Below are 20,228 nucleotides of genomic sequence, written 5' to 3'. Positions count from 1 at the left end.
CCACATGGGGTTCTTTCACGCGCTGACATGGCACAGCCGATGGGAGTTTTCACATTTCACCTGCATCGAAATGCAACCGAAGCGACCACGATTCGATTATGAGGTCTTGAACTAAGCAGCCGACCGCACAAGCCATTGAACTACTGCGATGGGTCTACTGATTGAAAGTACCGCATGATAAAACACGGAGTTGCATAAATCAGTTGTGTCAACGGAGACGCCGAGCCAATAGTTTTATTTTTGTGCAGAAGCCGCGCAATATCGAATTTGTTGTTATCTAAAACGCAGACTTTCTAGGCATCCTAGATACCTTATCTTAGGGACAGGCATCGCTCTGCCACCAATCTACGACCTTAGCTTTACTTGGGTTTTTGGCCTGCCACGGCTCTCTTATCGGGCTCATCCACAGGACCTCCGTCTCTTGTGCAGAAACACGCCTCAAGTAACGATAGTTCCTTTCCGCCATCACTACAGCAGCACAGCAGCCTAAGCAGGCAGGCGCAACATTTACTTTTATTTATTTATTTAGGGTTGTATTTTACACAAACAGTACAAATAATGCAGCTCTTAAAGTCCAAAAAGGTGACATTGCCTTCTCGGGGAAGTTCAGGAAAGCATGCTTCCGGGAAGAAAACACACATAAGATATTCACCAGAGCTGGTGAATGTAATATCTGACGTTTTTTCTCTCCCTATTCCGCTTTTGCACTGACTTCTTTACACCTCCTGGGAAAGCAATACTCCTCCTGCAATTAGGTGACTTTATGCCTCGCATATGAAATTGGCATTTTACTCTCCTCTGATAATTGTACATGATCGTAAAATGCACATCTTGGTAGAAGACAGGGCTCTTCTCACGTTACTCAAAAACACCTAAACTAACCTAACATCATCTAAGTCCTACGCTGCTCTGCGTCTACGCTATATTTCTCTCTCATCATAGCCCTGTTCGAAGCTCGTCAAAGAGATTGAATCTAGAATCCACCGGTTGTGCTCGCATCATCCCTATCAAACGGCAACCTTGCGCTATCCGTGAGGCTACCTGCCCTTGTGTTCTGGCGAAAAGCACTGCATGTCTCCCTTTCCCTTCCCGCTTTACGATCCGCGGCGCAGATGAAAATGCGGAGAGGGCGTCGTGCTCTTGTGTGACGACTGGTTCCAGTGCACAGCGGCAGTTGCCTCCCGTCGAAGGCAGTCCTCTTGGCAACTGCTGGTTTCTTCACACGGTGGACATAGCACGATTTCAGGCAGGCTTGCTGAGTGCAATGTGGTTGCGCACGTCACTGCGACCGCCGTATGGGGCGCCACCGTCTGCAGACAATGTGAAGAACATCGACAACATTACATGTTCGCAGAGGTGGTGCTTGCGGGGCGAGAAAAAGCCGGTAGTTTTGTGTCTCGTGCAAGGCACATTAAAGGTTAGCGAAAGCTGCAATGACTTAGGCGAAGAGAAAGACGAAAAATGCGAAATCAAATCAAAGAAACACTTCTCAGACAAAAGAGATAAACTAGAAACCCAGTGTCCTTTCAAGCTACATTATTAACTTTTGGTCTCTATTTTACCTTACAAAATAAAGCGCGAATAGTTTATTGAAAGAATCACAAAATCTGCGTTCTGTAGTCAACCGACGAATGTTCACAACCAACGGAAAGCTCTCGAGTAAGCTATTGTTTGAGGTTCACCACTTTATACCGCGCTTAAGGAGCTATCTGTCGGCAGGCAACTAGGACCACAGAGATGCGAAAAATCATTCACTTATTCCTCTGCTCTTATCTGTGTCTGCAGGCCGAAACGTTGCAGTATCCAGGGGACACAGTTGAAGGTGCCTCTGAACCCTTGCACGTGACAGTGCAAAACAAAAATCACCTCAGCACTGGAACATCGAAACAAGTTGCGTTCCCGGGAGTTAGCATTCCTAATGCACGTTCTCTCTACTAATGTCGCGGAAAGGAGAACGCGCGCTGTATTTTGCTAGAGGGGCGGACAGTCAAAGCTAGGGACTTTCCTCTCACAGCACATTTTTGTTAATTATCTACTCTTGCACACCTTGCACATTTTATTTTAAGTCTGCAAAAGCAACGGAATTCAGACTGACGTACCTGCGGACGAGGATCCTTGCGGCGCTTCGCGCAAAGGCACAAGATCATCGAAACAGCCAACCCCGTCACAAGTGCGGCGCTGAGGAGCAGATACGGCAAGTACTGCACATCCAACGCATAGAAGCCGGGCCGCAAAAGGTACTCAGGGTAGTGAGAACGTAGATCCATTTCTTCAGCCGCAATCACAGCCTCGTCGGAAGAGGAGAGGACAGAGGCTCATCAGTTCTGAAGCACTCCATCAATCCAAGCGAAGCGCGCGCACGTTGAAACTAAAACAACAGGTGTGAAGCTGACACTCTCTCACCGTCGGTGCACTTTCTTAGAAATCAATGCATCTATTAGATACCAGCAAAGGTACCGCAGAATTCCGTGCTAGTATTTTCCTCCTCCATTCAACTGTCGCTCATTAACGGGCGCGGAAAGGATGCATGAGGAACCGTGCTGCGCTTAGACCTCCGTAAGGTAAGTGAAGCTGCTGAGAGTCTCAGAGTGCGCCCTTTTCCCGCATCCCTGTTTTAAAATGTACTAACTCTGCTACGACTCCACTGTGCATGATCATAGAAACGCCTACCTTAACATAGCATATGCGCTGTTGTTGCTTGAGCGCAGTGTTAAGCGGCGCCACAAGCTGGCAGTGCAAGAAATGAGCCTCCATCGCTCTTTTCTGAGTGTCATCTCGAAGACAAATTACCGCCAACAACAGGAAAGTTGACGCAGCTATTAGTTATTCAGAGGCTTATGACGACGCCAGAATACAGTAGGTGTTCAAGCAATGCACGTTTTATTAACTGCAGTTTGATGTGTTCGCCTGATCGGTGCCAGAAAGATGTTATACCTATGTAACAACAATTATTTATCAGACTTTATGGACTGCAAAGTGTGCTGCCTTCGTCATACGTCACAACCAGAAAGCAAGGCGGTCATCTGCTGCTCATAAAGGCAGAGCAGTGGACTCTGTCGAGACTCTGGCATTAATGGTCAGTCGACTAGGATAAGCTTCGAAAGGAACACTCTCGTGGGAGCTGCGATAAAGGTATTGCTGTACTTTGCTCTTGAGGCTGAGAATGTTTAAATTTTTTGCGTACAAAACACATATTCACTACACCCTCTTCCCACACCCTCGCCCTTTCCGAGCAATGGTCTTCTGAACGAAAATTGAAACCCACTTTTTGAGTTAGGCTTGCGGCAACCATAAACGAAGTTGGCTGGTACAGCCACAATGCGTACCTCAAGATCTCACCGACAACCTTAAGCCTGCATCACGCGCTGTGAAAATAAATGCCGCGAGAACTAGAGGATCCAACCACTTTACGGCGAGAAATCAAGATAGAACTTCCCAACATTTGGTTTTGTTGAGATTTTCTATTATATTTAGAGCGGTGAAAAACGCCGACCCTAAAACTGCTGCCTTGTCAGCCTGGGGAGCTCACATATCTCGTCAGCTTACGAGAGTCTCCTTGGCAGAATTAGCTTGCAAGTTAAAATTTTCACAATAGGTAGAATGCGTCTCTCCCAACTTCCTACAGGTAAGGTATTCTGCCTTCTTAGCATTCTGTTCCCCGTCGCGAAACCTAGACAAAGCAGGCATGGTCTGTCAGCACGGCATATGCCGTGCCTTTCTTGGCAGGCTAGAAAGTCTGAAAACTTCTAACAATTTCAGACTCAGATATTACGAAGAGTGGTTCTTTTTTTTCCATGTAGTAGGAAATATCGTCTTTACCATCTCAACATACAGTGCAGTGGTTGAGCAGTCGTCGAAGAAAACTGTCAAGAGCAACTGTTGATTCCACATTGGAAACAGCACAAATTTAAATTTTTATCCTCGTTTTACGGCTATAGCACTTCTTAGCGAGGAAACCCAGCTGGCATGCGTGTGTTTGCGTCACAGCATCAGGGACTTGGAAACGGGTGGGGTTTCAATAGGGAAGCCTGAAGAAGCCGCTGCAATGGTGGTGATAAGAAGGCGGAGAGAGGTCTTAAAGAGGGGAAAAAAATACATAAGCCGCAGAAGCTGCCATGGAGCTCGCGGGGAGGCATGGAGAAAAGACCGAGTAAGGTGGCTGCATCTCTGAGCTCCCGTGACTTCCAGGGAGACGAGGCGTGCATATTTAAAGAAAAAAGCAGGAAATTCTGCCTTGGCGACAGCGACCATAGCGACGAAGAGTGGGAAAGGGTGCGCTAAGTCTGGTTTACCCGACCTGGCTGTGTTGGCCTTGACCAGTTTGAGCTCTGCGCATAGCAGGCGGGTTTTCTCGAAGTAGGCGCATGTGCACGCAGTCAAACAGAGTAGCCAGCCGCCGTCGGGATGCAGCCGCCATGCCACCGAAACGACTGTACGGTGCCGAGGAAGAAGTGGCACACAAGCGCCAGGGGGCTACTTAGCCGTCTGTGGCGGGCCTCGAGCTTAATTTACTCAAAGAACAATCCGAGTATGGAGAAATGTGTGTTGCTAAAATAAGTTCATTGGTTTAATTTTGATGGAACTCCACCTGCCACCCAACATCCAAAACTCATATGAAGGAATTCCTCATACGAAGACTATGCGGGTTACTGGTCCGTAACGCTCCTTTTGTAGTCGCTGGCGATTTTAATGTCAACGTGTACGATGGTAATAAGGCGTGGCTCCGTACAGCAGAAAATCCGCGACTGCACACGTATAACACTGACACAAAACCAACCACGAACAATTGCACAATATCATATTTGATGTTTGGGAAAGAGCTTCGAAGCGTCAACTGTTTAAATTTATCGACATGCTTTAGTTATAACTAGTCTAGTGTGTGTGTGTGTGTGTGTGTGTGTGTGTGTGTGTGTGTGTGTGTGTGTGTGTGTGTGTGTGTGTGTGTGTGTGTGTGTGTGTGTGTGTGCGTGTGCGTGTGCGTGTGCGTGTGCGTGTCTGTGTCTGTGTGTGTGTGTGTGTGTGTGTGTGTGTGTGTGTGTGTGTGTGTGTGTGTGTGTGTGTGTGTGTGTGTGTGTGTGTGTGTGTGTGTGTGTGTGTGTGTGTGTGTGTGTGTTGTGCGGCAATACATTTGCTCAAGGATGTGTTCTGGCATAGCGGTTCCGTATACATGTGTGCGGCAGAGCCAGCAGCCCATTGCCTGTCACCGCTATGCAGGATACGGAAAGGAACCAGGATATTTTTCCTCTAGCGTGCTGGTGTTGAAGGCGCACCCCCTCTCTTCGTAAAACGAGTACTTTGAAATAAATTAAGTCACAGTTGCCTGCTAAAAATAATCTATAGTAAATCAAAATTTCATACCGGCCGCGATGGCTCCGTGGTTATGCTTTCGACAGATGAGCTTCAATTCAAAGGACCAATCCTTGTTTCGGCGGCCACATTTCTACGAAGACCAGATTCAAAATATGCCTGTTGGCTGCGCGGCTTGATCGCCTGGTATAAAATCCCACGTGGTTCAGCTTTATCCGAGACCTTTTGCTACGGAGTCTCTGATTGCTCACATGTATTTTCGGGGAGGTCTAACTTTATATCCCACACTGTAGTCGAATGCAACTCAAGAACATAGCGAAAAATTCCCGGAAAGGAGGCCTACCAACCAACGGCATAGGTCATTTTTCATGACCTAATGTTCAGTCGACTTCACCTGCCACGGCCGCTAGCAGGTGGCCAGCAGATGCGAGGTAACTGGCAGTGACAATAGGTCGATGGCATTTCCTGGATGGCCATCTTTGAGAGGCATTTATTCTGCGTTGAGTTGTATCCGACTATAAAACATAAATGTGATTAGACCGAGTGAGCTACAAATACCTGTCTGTCATTCTTTGTATGACCTCGCTTTATTCGAACTGAACACACCAGCAAATATTGCCAGTGCACTTGCCACGTGCATGAACTAAAATACGCTTGGAATAAGCGCTGCGAGGAATCTTTTCTGAATTTTTAGCAACTGTTCCTTGAGCTGGAAAATTTTCTCGAGCTCAGGTGAATTTTATCCGCTTGCGTAACTTATCTACTGCAGTACTCAACAAAACGGCGTCATTGAAGAGCACGGCCATCGTCACACTCAGCGCATTATCCCACCACTCTTTTTTAGCCAACGTTGAGACAACGTCTAAACAGCACGCGCCAACATCACGCGATGGCAAATAGTCTCCAGGACGCACGAAAAGCGATACATGTTTATGTCCCATGTCTGCGAACGATCACGTCTCCCCACTACTTCATATTAGGGTGTGTCAGTTCAAACTTCGCCTCTACATGTGTGGTCTGGAACCACCCGCTAGCAATCAAAACATCGGCTTAGATTTCCACTCCTCGCCCTGGAGACCTTTAAAATCCCCTGATAGCACAGGCGTATCGCATGCTTATCCATTGTATTATGTTAATTTGGTGAGGAAGTAGCGCGAACAAGCCGACACCACGTGAAGGATATACCTGCACCTGAACATAAGGCCGGAGTTATGACATTGTACTTACACTGCGACCAAACTTTACCACCACGCACGAACTGCCGCCCATGGCCTTTTTATCTAATTAGCAAAATTTCCAGTCATACGCTCTTGGGAAAAAAAAAACAGAAGCTTCTTTTTAGCACAATTCAAATGCAGATGTTAAGTTCACTCGCTGATGGTTTGGACTGTGCTCTAAAAAATGGCAAATCAAATAGATGAAACAATGAGATAGATTTATGAGGCAGAGACACAGAAAAACATGGAGGGATGACATTAAAAACTACCTGATTGTTTTCTCTTTTGAGGCAAACCTCACCACTGCCCGAGATGTCAAATTTTTCTTGATGCATATTTCTTTACAACCGCAAGTAGCTTACTGCGCTGCAGAAAATTTCATCCAGGACACCTATATCAGTGATGACGTTAAAAACTACCTGACTGTTTTCTCTTTTGGGACAAACCTTACCACTGCCCGAGATGTGAAATCTTTCTTTATGCATCTTTCTTTACGACCGCAAGTAATGTACTGCTTGGTGGCAAACAGCGCAACGACGCGGACAGAGTGGAAGAAAAATACAGGACAAGCGCTGACTCACAACTGAAATTTATTTAAGGAAAGATTAGAAGGAGAGATTATGGAAGCATATCACATGAAGAAAAAACAAGGTTATGTGTCAGTAAGCCATCTATTTCATTATATGACAGTGAGGTTGCATACCTCGATGCCACGTAGAAACTTGGGTTTTGTCTATGTACTAGCTGATAAGTTGGCCACTTTGTCTATAAAATGTACTGCTTTCCTTAAATAAATTTCAGTTGTGAGTCAGCGCTTGTCCTGTATTTTTCTTCCACTCTGTCCACGTCGTTGCGCAGTTTTCCACCAATATGTACCACCAACTCGCCCGTTTGGCTATTGTAGCGTACTGCGCTGCAGAAAATTTCATTCAGGACACCTATATGAGTGATGATGTTAAAAACCACCTGACTGTTTTCTCTTTTGGGACAAACCTCACCACTGCACGAGATGTGAAATCTTTCTTTATGCATATTTCTTTACGACCGCAAGTAGCGTACTGTGCTGCAGAAAATTTCATTCAGGACACCTACATGCCCGTGCTTCCGAATATAGCTGGTTGTAGACACAGGTAACAGTCCACCAATCAAAATAGCAGGGACCAAAACGCAAGACAAGATTTTAAACAGAGAAAGTAATCCTTACCAGTCAAGGCTTCCTGGCAGGGCCGCGTAGAACCATCTCCAGCCTAAGCGCTGCACATCCCGCTGCGGTCAAAATACACTTGTGCGCCGCGGCAGCTGTTGCTTAAAAACGCCCAGCTCTGTTGAGCGGGGGAAGTACAAGCCGCGAGCTCTGTGTTGTAAGCGAGCCCGAAGAAAATTGATATGCGAAGATAGTATAAACAAGGGGACCTGATATACGGACACATAGTTTCAAAGCCAGCCACTGCAGGTCAAGGACTTCATTTTTTGTCTGCATAAGACTTCCTGGCGTATCACAGCCCAATGACAACTATTTGGGCTAGCTGGCATTCTCGCACCGTGCATCAATTCGCATTCAGCTGGTCGCCTTCGTGATCCACGTGCGTTTACATCAAACATAAATTTTGTGACAGCAGCTACCATTTTCCTCTTTGCTTCCTTCCTTCCTTGCCGTGTTCGAGCAATTTTTCAACCCACTATTCGAAACGGTAAGGTTGGCCTTGAGCTTTCTGCGTGCGTGCGTGCGTGCGTGTGTGCGTGCGTGCGTGCGTGCGTGCGTGCGTGCGTGCGTGCGTGCGTGCGTGCGTGTGTGTGTGTGTGTGTGTGTGTGTGTGTGTGTGTGTGTGTGTGTGTGTGTGTGTGTGTGTGTGTGTGTGTGTGTGTGTGTGTGTGTGTGTGTGTGTGTGTGTGTGTGTGTGTGTGTGTGTGTGTGTGTGTGTGTGTGTGTGTGTGTGTGTGTGTGTGTGTGTGTGTGTGTGTGTGTGTGTGTGTGTGTGTGTGTGTGTGTGTGTGTGTGTGTGTGTGTGTGTGTGTGTGTGTGTGTGTGTGTGTGTGTGTGTGTGTGTGTGTGTGTGTGTGTGTGTGTGTGTGTGTGTGTGTGTGTGTGTGTGTGTGTGTGTGTGTGTGTGTGTGTGTGTGTGTGTGTGTGTGTGTGTGTGTGTGTGTGTGTGTGTGTGTGTGTGTGTGTGTGTGTGTGTGTGTGTGTGTGTGTGTGTGTGTGTGTGTGTGTGTGTGTGTGTGTGTGTGTGTGTGTGTGTGTGTGTGTGTGTGTGTGTGTGTGTGTGTGTGTGTGTGTGTGTGTGTGTGTGTGTGTGTGTGTGTGTGTGTGTGTGTGTGTGTGTGTGTGTGTGTGTGTGTGTGTGTGTGTGTGTGTGTGTGTGTGTGTGTGTGTGTGTGTGTGTGTGTGTGTGTGTGTGTGTGTGTGTGTGTGTGTGTGTGTGTGTGTGTGTGTGTGTGTGTGTGTGTGTGTGTGTGTGTGTGTGTGTGTGTGTGTGTGTGTGTGTGTGTGTGTGTGTGTGTGTGTGTGTGTGTGTGTGTGTGTGTGTGTGTGTGTGTGTGTGTGTGTGTGTGTTGGGGGGGGGGGTGTTGGCTTCTGGCATATTTTGTTCTAGACATTACTGCAAAGTACTCGGAGCGTTTGCGTCTTTGTTCTTCGATTACTTTTAATGCCGTTTGAATAAGGAATTATGATTAAGTACTTGAGTCCCTGATCGCACCTACCATGCTGCATTCTTGTCATAATAGCTAAGCTTCGGTACTAAGGTAGAGATGGAGGGCTACGCATAGATGTTAAGCCACCTTAAATCACCTACGTGAGGCAGATGCCACCTCTTCAGATATAGCAAACAGATGGAGCAGCATGGAACGAACTGCGTTCCTTATTCCCACTTGAAGCATTAGAAAGAACGAAAACATGTTTGGTAGGAGGAACTATGAATAATGAAGACAGCCTCTTCGAGAACAGATACGACAATTTTGATGACACCCGCAGCTTCTCTTGAGATGTGATCGACGTATTGTGTTTCTCAGTGTTACAGAACAATTTTTTGTTTCTATAACACATCGATAGCATGGCTTCATTCTGCACTCAGTGAAGTCACACAATGTGTGCTCGCCAATTTTCGCATGGCAGTATCTTCGCAGTTGAAACATAGTAGTTGAAACCTAGCAGAAACAAACGCGAGGTTCCTAAGATTACAATGCAAAGCAGCTTTGTGCATGCTGCAGTCTACTAATCAGACCATGAAGGCCTTTCAAATAAACACCAGCCTTGCAGTGGCGTGACCTTCATGTAGGTAGGCACTTACAAGGGGCTGGTTAGAATATTCGTATCCAATGGGCACATGGACCTGGCCCTATTTCTCTTTTTCTTTAACAATTCGCCTGCACCCACAACGCACCGCAACGTGTTACTTATCAAAACAAACTCCAAAGATCACTAGACACAAGGCCGTATTGAACATGCAGTGAAGGAAAATGGTTGTTCATATGCATGAGTGCTATAATGGAGAGACATTAGCACAGGACAACCGGGGAAAAGGAAGGCACAGACAATACCATCCCTGGTGCTGTTTGTGGCTCGGGTATTCTGTTTTTCAGTGTTAGTGCTGGTACATTATGTAAGTCTACCAGCTCATCGCACAGCTTAGTTCTAATATAGGTAATACTCGATGGGCCATCAGGTTAACTTCTTACGAGAACCTCGAGCATTTAAAACCACTGCAGCCTCTAGTGGCCTTCCGTTGTGCGTTTGTTCCCGCTTGTTCACGCAATGTTTCCTTTTTCCCTCTTATTTAATCGACTAAATGTAATCAAAGTAGCACAACAACTAAAAACCGTCAAGAGGTCTTACATGAGCCGTGCGAAGTACAAAAGCGTCGGAGATATCTGCTCACGGGACGCACACCCACCTACCAGGTAGGCATAGGCTGCCGGTGGCTTGATATCGCTGTAATCTCTCGGCAGCTGCCCCGATAACTGTTGGGCTCCCACTGCATTTCGAATCAGTGCGCTTCCAGCAACAATCCAGCAAAGATGTCTCTCAGCGGGCGGCTGGCACTTGTGACGGGAGGAGCGAGCGGCATAGGCGAGGCCGTCTGCCACACCCTGGCCGCGGATGGTGCAACCGTGGTAGTAGCCGACAAGCAGATTGAAGCCGCACAGAAAGTGGCCGGAGCTTTGCCAGGTCAGTGGAGGATACTCATTCGCCCAACACTTTTTTTTTAACATAGACTTCAGCTTAGTGAATCTTATAAAGCTCGGATTGGTGGTCAGTAGTCCTTTTATGGGTCTTTTGCAGCTCGACAGGCCGGCACATATAGTAGACACAAAAGACCGCTGTCCTGGGCCTCTCTCAGTGTCTTAGTGCCGCGCTGCGAAATATCCTGCAATGAAATCTTAACCAGTAGCAGGAAAATTGCTCTTCCATTTTTTTCTTTTCTAACCCACTCTGAAGGTGTGGCCAAAACCAAGACAGCATCAAACATTTGCATCCAGAACTATAGATACATTTTTCCCTCTATGTTATTCCGCTGGAGTCTATGATAACGCAACGTTTATGGCATTCATGTTTTACTCAAGAAGATCATCAAGCTTTCTATGGCTATTGTTATTTCGCCTGTCAAGCGCTATCAGCAGGTCTGTTTGTAGCGTTAGCGTAACAGCACAAGAAACCATTATTAGGCCGTCTGTTCAAAGGAGTTGGTGCATCACGACGAAACTTGTAGCTCTTAAAAGACACAGACAGATAGAAAGTAGATAGGGCGTGTGCTGTACGTTAAGTGTCTGTCAATGCCTTTCAAGCGCTACAACTTTCGACAAGTTAACCTGATATGTAGCTTCTGTCTTGGTGGTCCACAGCACCACTTAAACTTGATGAACTTCCTCCTCACATTCAGTGCATGCCAATTCGTATACCAAACAAATCACTCATTGGTACTTTTTTGCAATTTTTGTGGCCGGTTAGTAACAACGGCCTAATTCAACGGTACTGATTAGCCGGCATTTATTTCGCTCTGTTTTCCTTGCAACGAGCCGTCTTTCCGTACCAATCATAAAATCATAAAATTTTTTTACCAGCAATCGCTGCTCACGCTTCTTTTGCGTTAGGTGAAACAACCGAGTCCACTTAATCGTTCAGCACAATCAAGGTTTGGTTTGGTTTTAATGTGTTCCATGTCCCAAAGCCGCTCAGGCTACGAGGGACGCTGTTATGAATGAGACCACATGGGCCTCCTTAACAAGCACTGATTTTGCGCAGTGCACGCGCCTATCTAGCACTTCGCTTCCATCGAAATGCGACCGCTGCAGCAAGGATCGAACTCTCGTCTTTCGAGTCCCAATCCGTGCAACATAACCCCGCAGCCACCGCAGCCACTGAGAGCAAATTGACGCTTTCGACTTTAGCTCCGGCGACCTCAATTTGATGAATACCAAGCCCTAGAACATTCATGAACACAAGCTTTGCTGCAAGCTTAAGGGCGGCAGCTGGTCGAGGTCAGTTTTTTTTTTTTTCCACAGTGGCTCAATGCATCACTTACACGGGTAGTAACCCTAATACTTGGGAATACCCAAGGTTTCCAGCACGCCTCAGTTGTGCGGTAACGTCACACTTCACAGTGCTCGCTGGGATTTCCACACATTCGCGATAACCGAGGAAGAAATTGTGGAGATATTTGCTTGATCCTCAACTTACCTCGCCAGAAAGACAAAGCCTGCGTTTTCATTTCGTTCGCATCCCATTTCAGATAAGATAAAACACAGTCAGAAACACCATGATTTCGGTCAGCTTGCACATACAGGTAAGTACGCGATATCTTTATCAGCGAGAACAGAGTCAAGTGCTCTCCAAGAGCAGTTCTTAGCCCTGCTTGAGTGACCTCTTTCTTCAAGAAAGGACTGCAGGTGCGAATTTTCGCGTTACAGGCTTACTCTATACCTCAGCTGTTGGCAAGATAATCTTCGCTTTCCTTCTACCTTCTTTTTTTTTGCTTTCTTACCCTGATCCACTGTATAAAGCCACTGACTTCTCAAACACTGTAGCACGACCCGGACGCCTCTGCCTTCAGCATTCAAAATATTTGCAAAATACTGTGCACGTACGTATACATGCATGCTCGATCCAGGAAGGAGAGGCATCTGTTACAAAACGTAAATGCATACATCACAAGAATATGACAGCCTATAAAGACGAAATTGCGCACAAGTCTATAGAGCGGAAGAAAAGAAAGACGAAATTTCATAACGAGCGAAGTACGACCAACAACGCAACAATTGACACTCCAATTCTTAGACAATGTCGCTTGCTGTGAAATTATGCGAAGGCAATGAATTGCACTCCCTGGTAATTCTGGGCAAAAAAATTCAAAGGACGGTTACGACTGCGTAACGCAAGATTCAGCGGTAGCAGTTTAAGCGTTTAGTTTTGGGGATATATTCCTGGCACACTGGTGTAGTGGTCAAGAAATGCGCCCGTGCACTGGCAGGTGGCTGTTGCAGAGCCAGCCGTAGGCTTACGCGACCCAGGTTGACCGGCGCTACCGGTGTGGTCCGCTAGCACCCACCTGCTACGCCGACGGCGAGAACGCCAACGCGCAAGCCAGGGACGGGCGCCTAACAGCTCTCGCTGTAAACCTGTTTATTTTCGCGCAAACAGTCTATTAACTGTGCTTCTACCTGAAACTACACCCCAGCATTCCTGTTTCTTAAACATGTCATGCTCGCGTGAAGACTCTCCGTTAAAGACATATATTAGGTTGGGGCAACCTAAAAAGAGACAGTCTGAACACGAAATCTGTATATTGATCGACGTTGTGCCCAGAGCCAGAATTTGACCTCATTCATCGACGATGCCCGCCTTTATAGGCCGCGCTCATATTGTTGGTGGGGAAGTACTTTCGAGATAAAGTGCTTAAAAGGCCGACTACAATCACGAACTTCTCTGAAACGCCCACATGCAATTATGATTTTTCCAGAGCCCTCTTGTCGCGTCTCAGGTAAAAGATAAGGCCACGTGCTCCCGCCAGCCGAAGAAAGTGTTCTCAACTGGGAGCGCAGTTCACAATGTCAGAACAAAAACCAAAGTCTTCCCCCCCTCCCCTTCACGCATCAGCAGGTAAAGGCGCATATTGGAAGAAACACACGTCACGTGTGCATGAGTGTCTCGTCTGTTTGGCTGATAACGTCCATGTTCTTTAAAAAAAAAACCGGTGCTGCGCATTGCAGAATGTCATGTGTTAGTTGCGGCGCCTTGAGCAGCAGAGAAAAGCCGTTCTTCGCCAGAGAAGTGTAAAAGGCTCCAACGCATGCTATTGCCTGGAAAATTTATAATGCAAGCACTTAGCAGCTGCCTTCTTGTTCATACAGAGCGGCATCGCGCCGCATCTCAGCGAATTACGCCAACCCAGTGACTAGCCATGCAGTGCGGTTGACAAAAAACAGCGGCATTTCACCGGAGTAAGTTGCCATTAAGCGTTGTCATACACGGATACAGCTGTCCGAATGCAAGGGGGTGATTATCGGGGCCAATGCATCTGTGATTATGAAAGTAACAGTGAGCGTTAAAAGCCTGCAAAAGAGGATGCAGCTATGCTCACCTTACATCATTTTTCTCGTTGCTCACTTAAGACTTGACCCGATTAATATTTTTGTTCATAAGTTTATGGTCTGCTATAACGCCAAGGGCATTTCAAAAAGAATTTTCTAGGCAGATTCATACAAAAAGCAATGGAGAGAAACGTCATTTGACAGTTCAATAAAGTTAAACACCAAAATTATTTCACAAGTAACAGGAAAGTGGGTGGGGCAAAAAAATAAAAAACACAGAAAAAAAAGAGAAGACGAAAAGGAAGAAACGTAGGAGATCCAACAGCGGAAGGATGTTGTTGGCTAGACAATGCAAGCCACAACCGACTAGAAATCTTGGAGGTTTTATGATTGGTTTGTGCGCAGGAAATTCCTAGCAAGCGACAAATGAGCTCAAATTTTCATCTGGGTAACGGCACACGATGTTCTCGTTTAACGGGTCTGTCGGCGTATTTCAGTTAAAGGAGCAATTTTTTTTCCTAAAGAAGCACAGGTTTCGTTAATATTTTCTACACATTGTTCTCTCGAAGGGTAAATGATCTGTGCCAGCAGGCATCGAGAACAAAGTTTCGATAGGAAGAGCCGAATGTTGTGCACCGAAGGACAAAGACGCACATAAATCATAAAGTGCACTTGTTTAAAAGAGTTTGAGGCTTCAGCTGATAAGATTCCATCAGGCAACGTCCACTTTTGCCTCAAGACATGCACTCTTGCGACCCGTTCAATGACTCATTCATTCTCACCGCGCCGTCAATCACATAACCGTGTCTTGCAAGGCGGGAACAATCTTAGGCAGCTGAAGCTAGATGACTGCTGCAGTCTGTGCCCTATTTCACTCTTATCTGCTGGGTTAACTGTTTTTAAATGGCCGCACGGTTTTTTCCCCTTTCTGGCGAAAACGCTGTTTCCTAAAACTCACGAGAATAAACGTATTAAACACATACATATACAGAGTGTCTGTGACCAAGTGCTATACATGTAGTGGATAACCACTTGAAAAGTATCCCATCGAGGACGGACAACAGTGTTAATGGTACATATTGTGTAAACTCCTGATGCGGCACATGAGCTGCATCACTACTTTTCAGTGCATGGATTTTGCAGCGTATAGACGTTGGAGTAGAGGATCTTGGAAAAATTTAGGCATAATAGAGTTCTTTACACTCAGCACAGTGGCAGGTAAATATCGATAACATTGAACTTCTCTGCTACGTCTGCAACAGCCATCGGAGTTTCTGCTCATTCAGGGTGTGGCGCTGCTTCTGAACAGGGGACGCCAAGCACCAGGCCGTGTACGTGGACGTGGGCGACTCGTCATCTGTGGAGCAGCTCTTCGCCAGCGTCAGAAGTGCTTGCGCACTGCCACTCAGCATTGTCGTTAACTGCGCCGGCATTCTCCAGGCATCTCCACTCGTCGACTGCACCGATGAACACTTCGATGAAATCATCAGAGTCAACCTGAGGGTGAGGTGGCGGCGGTCAGACAGGCACAATGAGGAAAAGAATCCCAGTCTTCCCGCCTACCTATCTTTTGATTGCGCAGCGCCTGGGGACCTTTATCGTGAGAGGCCGTAAAAATAACTTTAAATATGGGATAACAATGACATAACTGCATTTTATACAGCAGCACTTCTGGTTGCGTGCAGCCTTTAGAGTAGCGCACCGAAAAGAGAGACAATAACATCGAAGAAAAAGAGGGTGGTTAACCTTCCATAAATAATCAGTTTCCAATGATACGCCATATGAAGAGTCCCAGCAGGGAAGCCTCTGGCTTCCAGTACACGATACCCTCCAGGTGTTGCTAACGACAATATCGAGGACGCGGCGAGGGAGAGGAGAAAAGTTAATTATAAGAGTTCTAGTCGGTCGGTCGGTGGGTTTGAAGATAATAATTTGACACATGGTATCCTAAACGATTTCTCGAAAGAATTCTACAGAATTTACCAGATAATAGTGCCGACAAATTTGCAACAGAATGGGTTTCTTAACTGAACCATGGTAAACAATCAGTTATGATTATTGAATGCAATTCTTCATTTCGAAATGCTACTTCAGGTGTGCCACAAGGCAGCATACTCGGGCCGGCTTTTTTTAATTACATAAAAGGTATAATAAACATAACTAAACTTGCATCTCCGCTTATTTACACAGATGACGGAAGTCTTTTTTCCAGTCAACTAGTGTCCATGTGCTTACACATTTCATGAATGTTGCACTATTAAAACTCTGTCAGTGGGTTCAAATTAATTGCTTAGAAATTAATGTTGCCATAACAGAAGCCGCGCTATTTACGCCTGTACAGAGAGCTATTAGTCGACATGTTCATAAAATACTCGGTTCAGCACAAATAAAAGTCGCAAAAGGAGCAAATACGTTGGGACTGACCTTTAAGCACCTAAATTGGAATGCGCATGTCGAATGCGTGGCAGGAAACTTGACAACAACTTGAGGCATACTATAGGTATGAAAAAACGTTTCCGACTAAAATTATATCAGTGCTTCATAATGCAATATTTTCTCCTCATATTAATTACTGTATTTTTTTTTGGACAGATAAACATCCTACGAACATTACCTAATTTCTGATATTGCAGAAAGGAGCCCCTCGTCACGTAGGCAATGTCCCGCACGACGCTTAAGCAACGGAACATTTTGCCTCATTAAATGTACTTCCCGTACAGAATTCTCACTAATCGCATTATGAAATATAAACAAAACTTAAGAAATAACAAAAACCACTTTCCTTAACTTATGTCGTTTAAGAAGACCCTAAGAAACGACATATTTGATCAGGAACAGAGTGTGCTGGTTACTTATTTCTTAGAAACACAAATATATGAAATAAACAAGATTACCAAAGGCAAATGAAGAAAATACCCAAATCGAGAAAACATAGATGCGACAACATTTTTTACGGGACAAAAATTCTTTTTGGATTATTGATGAGCTGGTGCGTTTTTGTACTAATATTCAGTGTTGTTTAATTGACAAGCATACGTGACATACATACAATTGTTTGTGCATGTATGTCGCTCTTGAAAGTTACTTTTTGCTTCCCATATCTATGTGATTTCTTATAAAAGATATGTATGCCTGTATAACAGTGTCTGTATGAATTTGCTGAATGAAAGTGAATTCGTGTTTAATATTTCGTATATAGACTGTATAACATGCCTGTTTGTCATAACGTAAGTGTCAACAATGCCAGATAGAAGCAGGAATTTCGTCAAGCTATTGCGTTAATAGCTGAAGGAATCAATCAATCAGGAATATTGGCTTTCTGAAAAGATGCGTGGCAGGGGACGGCAGAAAGTTACATGGGCGGATGCGGTTAAATTTGCGAGGCTACGGTGGCCGCAGCTGGAAAAGGACAGGGTTATTTGGAGAGAAATTGGAGAGGCATCTGCCTTGTAGTGGGCGTAGTCAGGATGATGATGATGATGATGATGATGATGATGATGATGATGATGATGATGATGATGATGATGATGATTACGATTACTATTATTGGCATTCTACCATGCTGTATTGATGGGCTCTGATTCAAATTCGACCACATGGGGTTATTTAGTACGCGCAAAACAAAAGACGCACGCCAAAATCCCGGATATTTGGCATCTTTCCAAATAGAGCTTTCGTGATCAGAGTCAAACCCGCGACCACGTGCTTAGCAACTGAACTAAACAGCCACTGTGCGCACTTTCTGTGTCAAAGGTGGCCACAAATACAAGTTGTCCTCCATAACAAAAAGATGGGCATCAGAACAATTACAAGAGGTTGTAGGAAGAATAAATGCAAAGAATGAAATTAATAATCTCTAATGACAAAACACAGATAATGTTTACTACATTCGAATCACTGCGAAAGCACGGATTTTTGCTAGGTCGAAGAAAACGTTGAGCGAGCAGTGCCGCGGGACGCAGCGTTCGCGCTGGGCCAGCTGCGGACACGCGAAAGACGATTTTGCCCGGCTCAGAACCACCGGATTAGTGCCACGTGGAAGACGGAAGAGCAGGCAGTGCCGCGGGAAGGAGAGCTTGCGCTAGGCGAGCAGAAAACGCGACAACGGACGATTTTGCTCGGGGTTTGTGCCCATCGGATTAGTTTGGCTTATTGAAATTTAACGTCCCAAAGCGACTCAGGCTATGAGGGACGCCGTAGTGAAGGGCTCCCGAAATTTCGACCACCTGGGGTTATTTAGCGTGCACTGACATCGCACAGTACACGGGCCTCTGAAATTTCGCCTCCATCGAAATTCGACCTCCGCGGCCGGGATCGAACCCGCGTCCTTCGGGTCAGCAGCCGAGCGCCATAACCACTGGGCCACTGCGGCGGCTCCCATCGGATTAGTGCTTACGTACTAAAACGGACCCATTTGAAAACCATGGCTGATTGTCGCACCGGCAGTTACTTCAACCCTTCGCAGCCTGTCATGTCCTACATGTACTCGTGTGCACGCACACAGAACTTCGAAGGTGGCAACGGTAATGATGGCTATTAGTTTCTTGTAACATTTACGCGTAAAAATGCTCACGCTCTAATTAATATACTCGATGTGCAGCTTAAAATAAAAACTGTGCTTTTCTGGCTGGTTCATCATGCTCGATATGCTCCTATAGATAGTGTAGCACTTTTTCTTGGAGACGCAGTCTCAAGTGCGTACTATATCAAGGAAAACAATAGGGCCTGTGACCTGTGGTGCAATCTTACTTGAGTTCGTTGTTTTCAATTACTTTTTTTTACATTCCCGTCGCAGAGCCCTTGAAGCTATGGCGTTCGACTTTTGAGCTCAAGAACGGCGGAGGGAATGCCGCATGCGACGCCTACATTTAGATGGACGGGAAACGCAAGATTCCCATGTACTGTGCGATTTGAGTGCCCGTTAGAGAATCCAAAATGGTGTAAATTAGTCCGGAGCCCATCACTACGGCGACCCTCATATCCTAGATGAAGGTGCACGGCTCTAAACACTGAATGACAGCATTACGTTTCATTTTATTTATAACATCACGACTGCGCTCTGCACTCCGTTTGATAGAGCTACCATTCGCGTCACCTGACGGTACGTTGAATGCGCGTCACCCTTGAGCAGAGCGCTTGGGCGGCGCACTCTGTCGCATAAAAACCGTCACCTTGTCGCAGCTTATATGTATTAGAGGCAACGCTTTTGAGCAAGTAGAGCCCAATAGACTTGCAAGAATGTTGACCACGACCACTTTGCTTGGAAAGCTTGGACTGCTTTCTAATTTTAGTTTTTACTGCGCGCAGCACACTGCTTCAGCGCTCTACGCAAGGGTGACGCAGACTCTACACTGAAACTGTGACGCTAGAATGATGTGATAACGACTTATGGTGTTTCGCAGGGAACATTCCTGGTGACCCGGGCCGCTGGTCGCGAAATGTGTAGTGCTGGCAAAACGCTTCCCGAGGGAGGCGGAGCCATCGTGAACGTGGCCAGTATCTTGGGCAAGACCGGCTGGCCCGAAGGTGCCGCGTACACCGCTTCCAAAGGAGGCGTCATAGCTCTCACCAAGACGGTAGCGCAGGAACTGGCGTCACACGGCATTCGGTGCAACGTCGTGCTGCCAGGACTGACGGACACACCCCTGTCAGCTCCCGTTCCCGAAGAAATCAAGGACCAAGTGCGCTCAGTGACGCCGCTGAAGAGGACCGGCAAGCCGCACGAGATTGCTGAGGCCATCAAGTTCCTGTGCTCGCCCACAGCCAGCTCCTACGTCACGGGCGCGGCACTGGAAGTAGCCGGAGGCTACTTCATGTGACGTTTTGTCTGTTACCGGCGTACCAATAGCAACGTTGTCTGCTCTGGACATGACGTCAGCGAAACGGCAGGAGCCGTAAGTCACACAAGCTGGGAGTCTTATTGGCTACTGGATACTTATATCCTCCTGTACGCGCGAATAAATATACCACAGACCTACCAATTATTATTACTTTTTGTGAAGTGTCCTGTTGTCTGTCATGTCTTGTGCGATGGGCCCGGTCTCCCAGCTAAAGTAATAATAATTATTAATTGGTTTTTTGGGGAAAGGAAATGGCGCAGTATCTGTCTCATATATCGTTGGACATCTGAACCGCGCCGTAAGAAAAGGGATAATGGAGGGAGTGAAAGAAGAAAGG

The 20,228-nt window shown here is 46.2% G+C and overlaps 2 protein-coding genes across 2 annotated transcripts; one reads left to right on the top strand and one right to left on the bottom strand.

Annotated features, from left to right (window-relative positions):
• Positions 1 to 780: 780 nt before the first annotated feature.
• On the bottom strand, positions 781 to 10,686 carry LOC144136750 (uncharacterized). Its single transcript, XM_077669340.1, has 3 exons — positions 10,422 to 10,686; positions 2,100 to 2,288; positions 781 to 1,310 (listed from the first exon to the last, which is right to left on the bottom strand). The coding sequence occupies exons 2-3, from the start codon at positions 2,265 to 2,267 to the stop codon at positions 1,095 to 1,097; spliced, it is 384 nt and encodes a 127-aa protein (XP_077525466.1). The 5' UTR covers positions 2,268 to 2,288; positions 10,422 to 10,686; the 3' UTR covers positions 781 to 1,094.
• Positions 10,507 to 19,936, top strand: LOC144136749 ((3R)-3-hydroxyacyl-CoA dehydrogenase-like). The gene is made up of 3 exons (XM_077669339.1): positions 10,507 to 10,692; positions 15,361 to 15,554; positions 19,454 to 19,936. The coding sequence occupies exons 1-3, from the start codon at positions 10,542 to 10,544 to the stop codon at positions 19,868 to 19,870; spliced, it is 762 nt and encodes a 253-aa protein (XP_077525465.1). The 5' UTR covers positions 10,507 to 10,541; the 3' UTR covers positions 19,871 to 19,936.
• Positions 19,937 to 20,228: the final 292 nt, after the last annotated feature.

Source organism: Amblyomma americanum, chromosome 6, assembly GCF_052857255.1.
Source record: "Amblyomma americanum isolate KBUSLIRL-KWMA chromosome 6, ASM5285725v1, whole genome shotgun sequence".
NCBI lineage: Eukaryota > Metazoa > Arthropoda > Arachnida > Ixodida > Ixodidae > Amblyomma > Amblyomma americanum.
Note: the sequence above shows the minus strand (reverse complement) of the source record. Positions and strands in the feature narration are given on the sequence as shown.

Coding starts and splice junctions, on each gene's coding strand:
- LOC144136749 (XM_077669339.1), top strand. CDS start 10,542: ATGTCTCTCAGCGGGCGGCTGGCACTTGTGACGGGAGGAGCGAGCGGC. Junction 10,693..15,360: donor AGTGGCCGGAGCTTTGCCAG/GTCAGTGGAGGA, acceptor GCTTCTGAACAG/GGGACGCCAAGCACCAGGCC. Junction 15,555..19,453: donor TCATCAGAGTCAACCTGAGG/GTGAGGTGGCGG, acceptor GGTGTTTCGCAG/GGAACATTCCTGGTGACCCG.
- LOC144136750 (XM_077669340.1), bottom strand. CDS start 2,267: ATGGATCTACGTTCTCACTACCCTGAGTACCTTTTGCGGCCCGGCTTC. Junction 1,311..2,099: donor GCAAGGATCCTCGTCCGCAG/GTACGTCAGTCT, acceptor CATTGTCTGCAG/ACGGTGGCGCCCCATACGGC.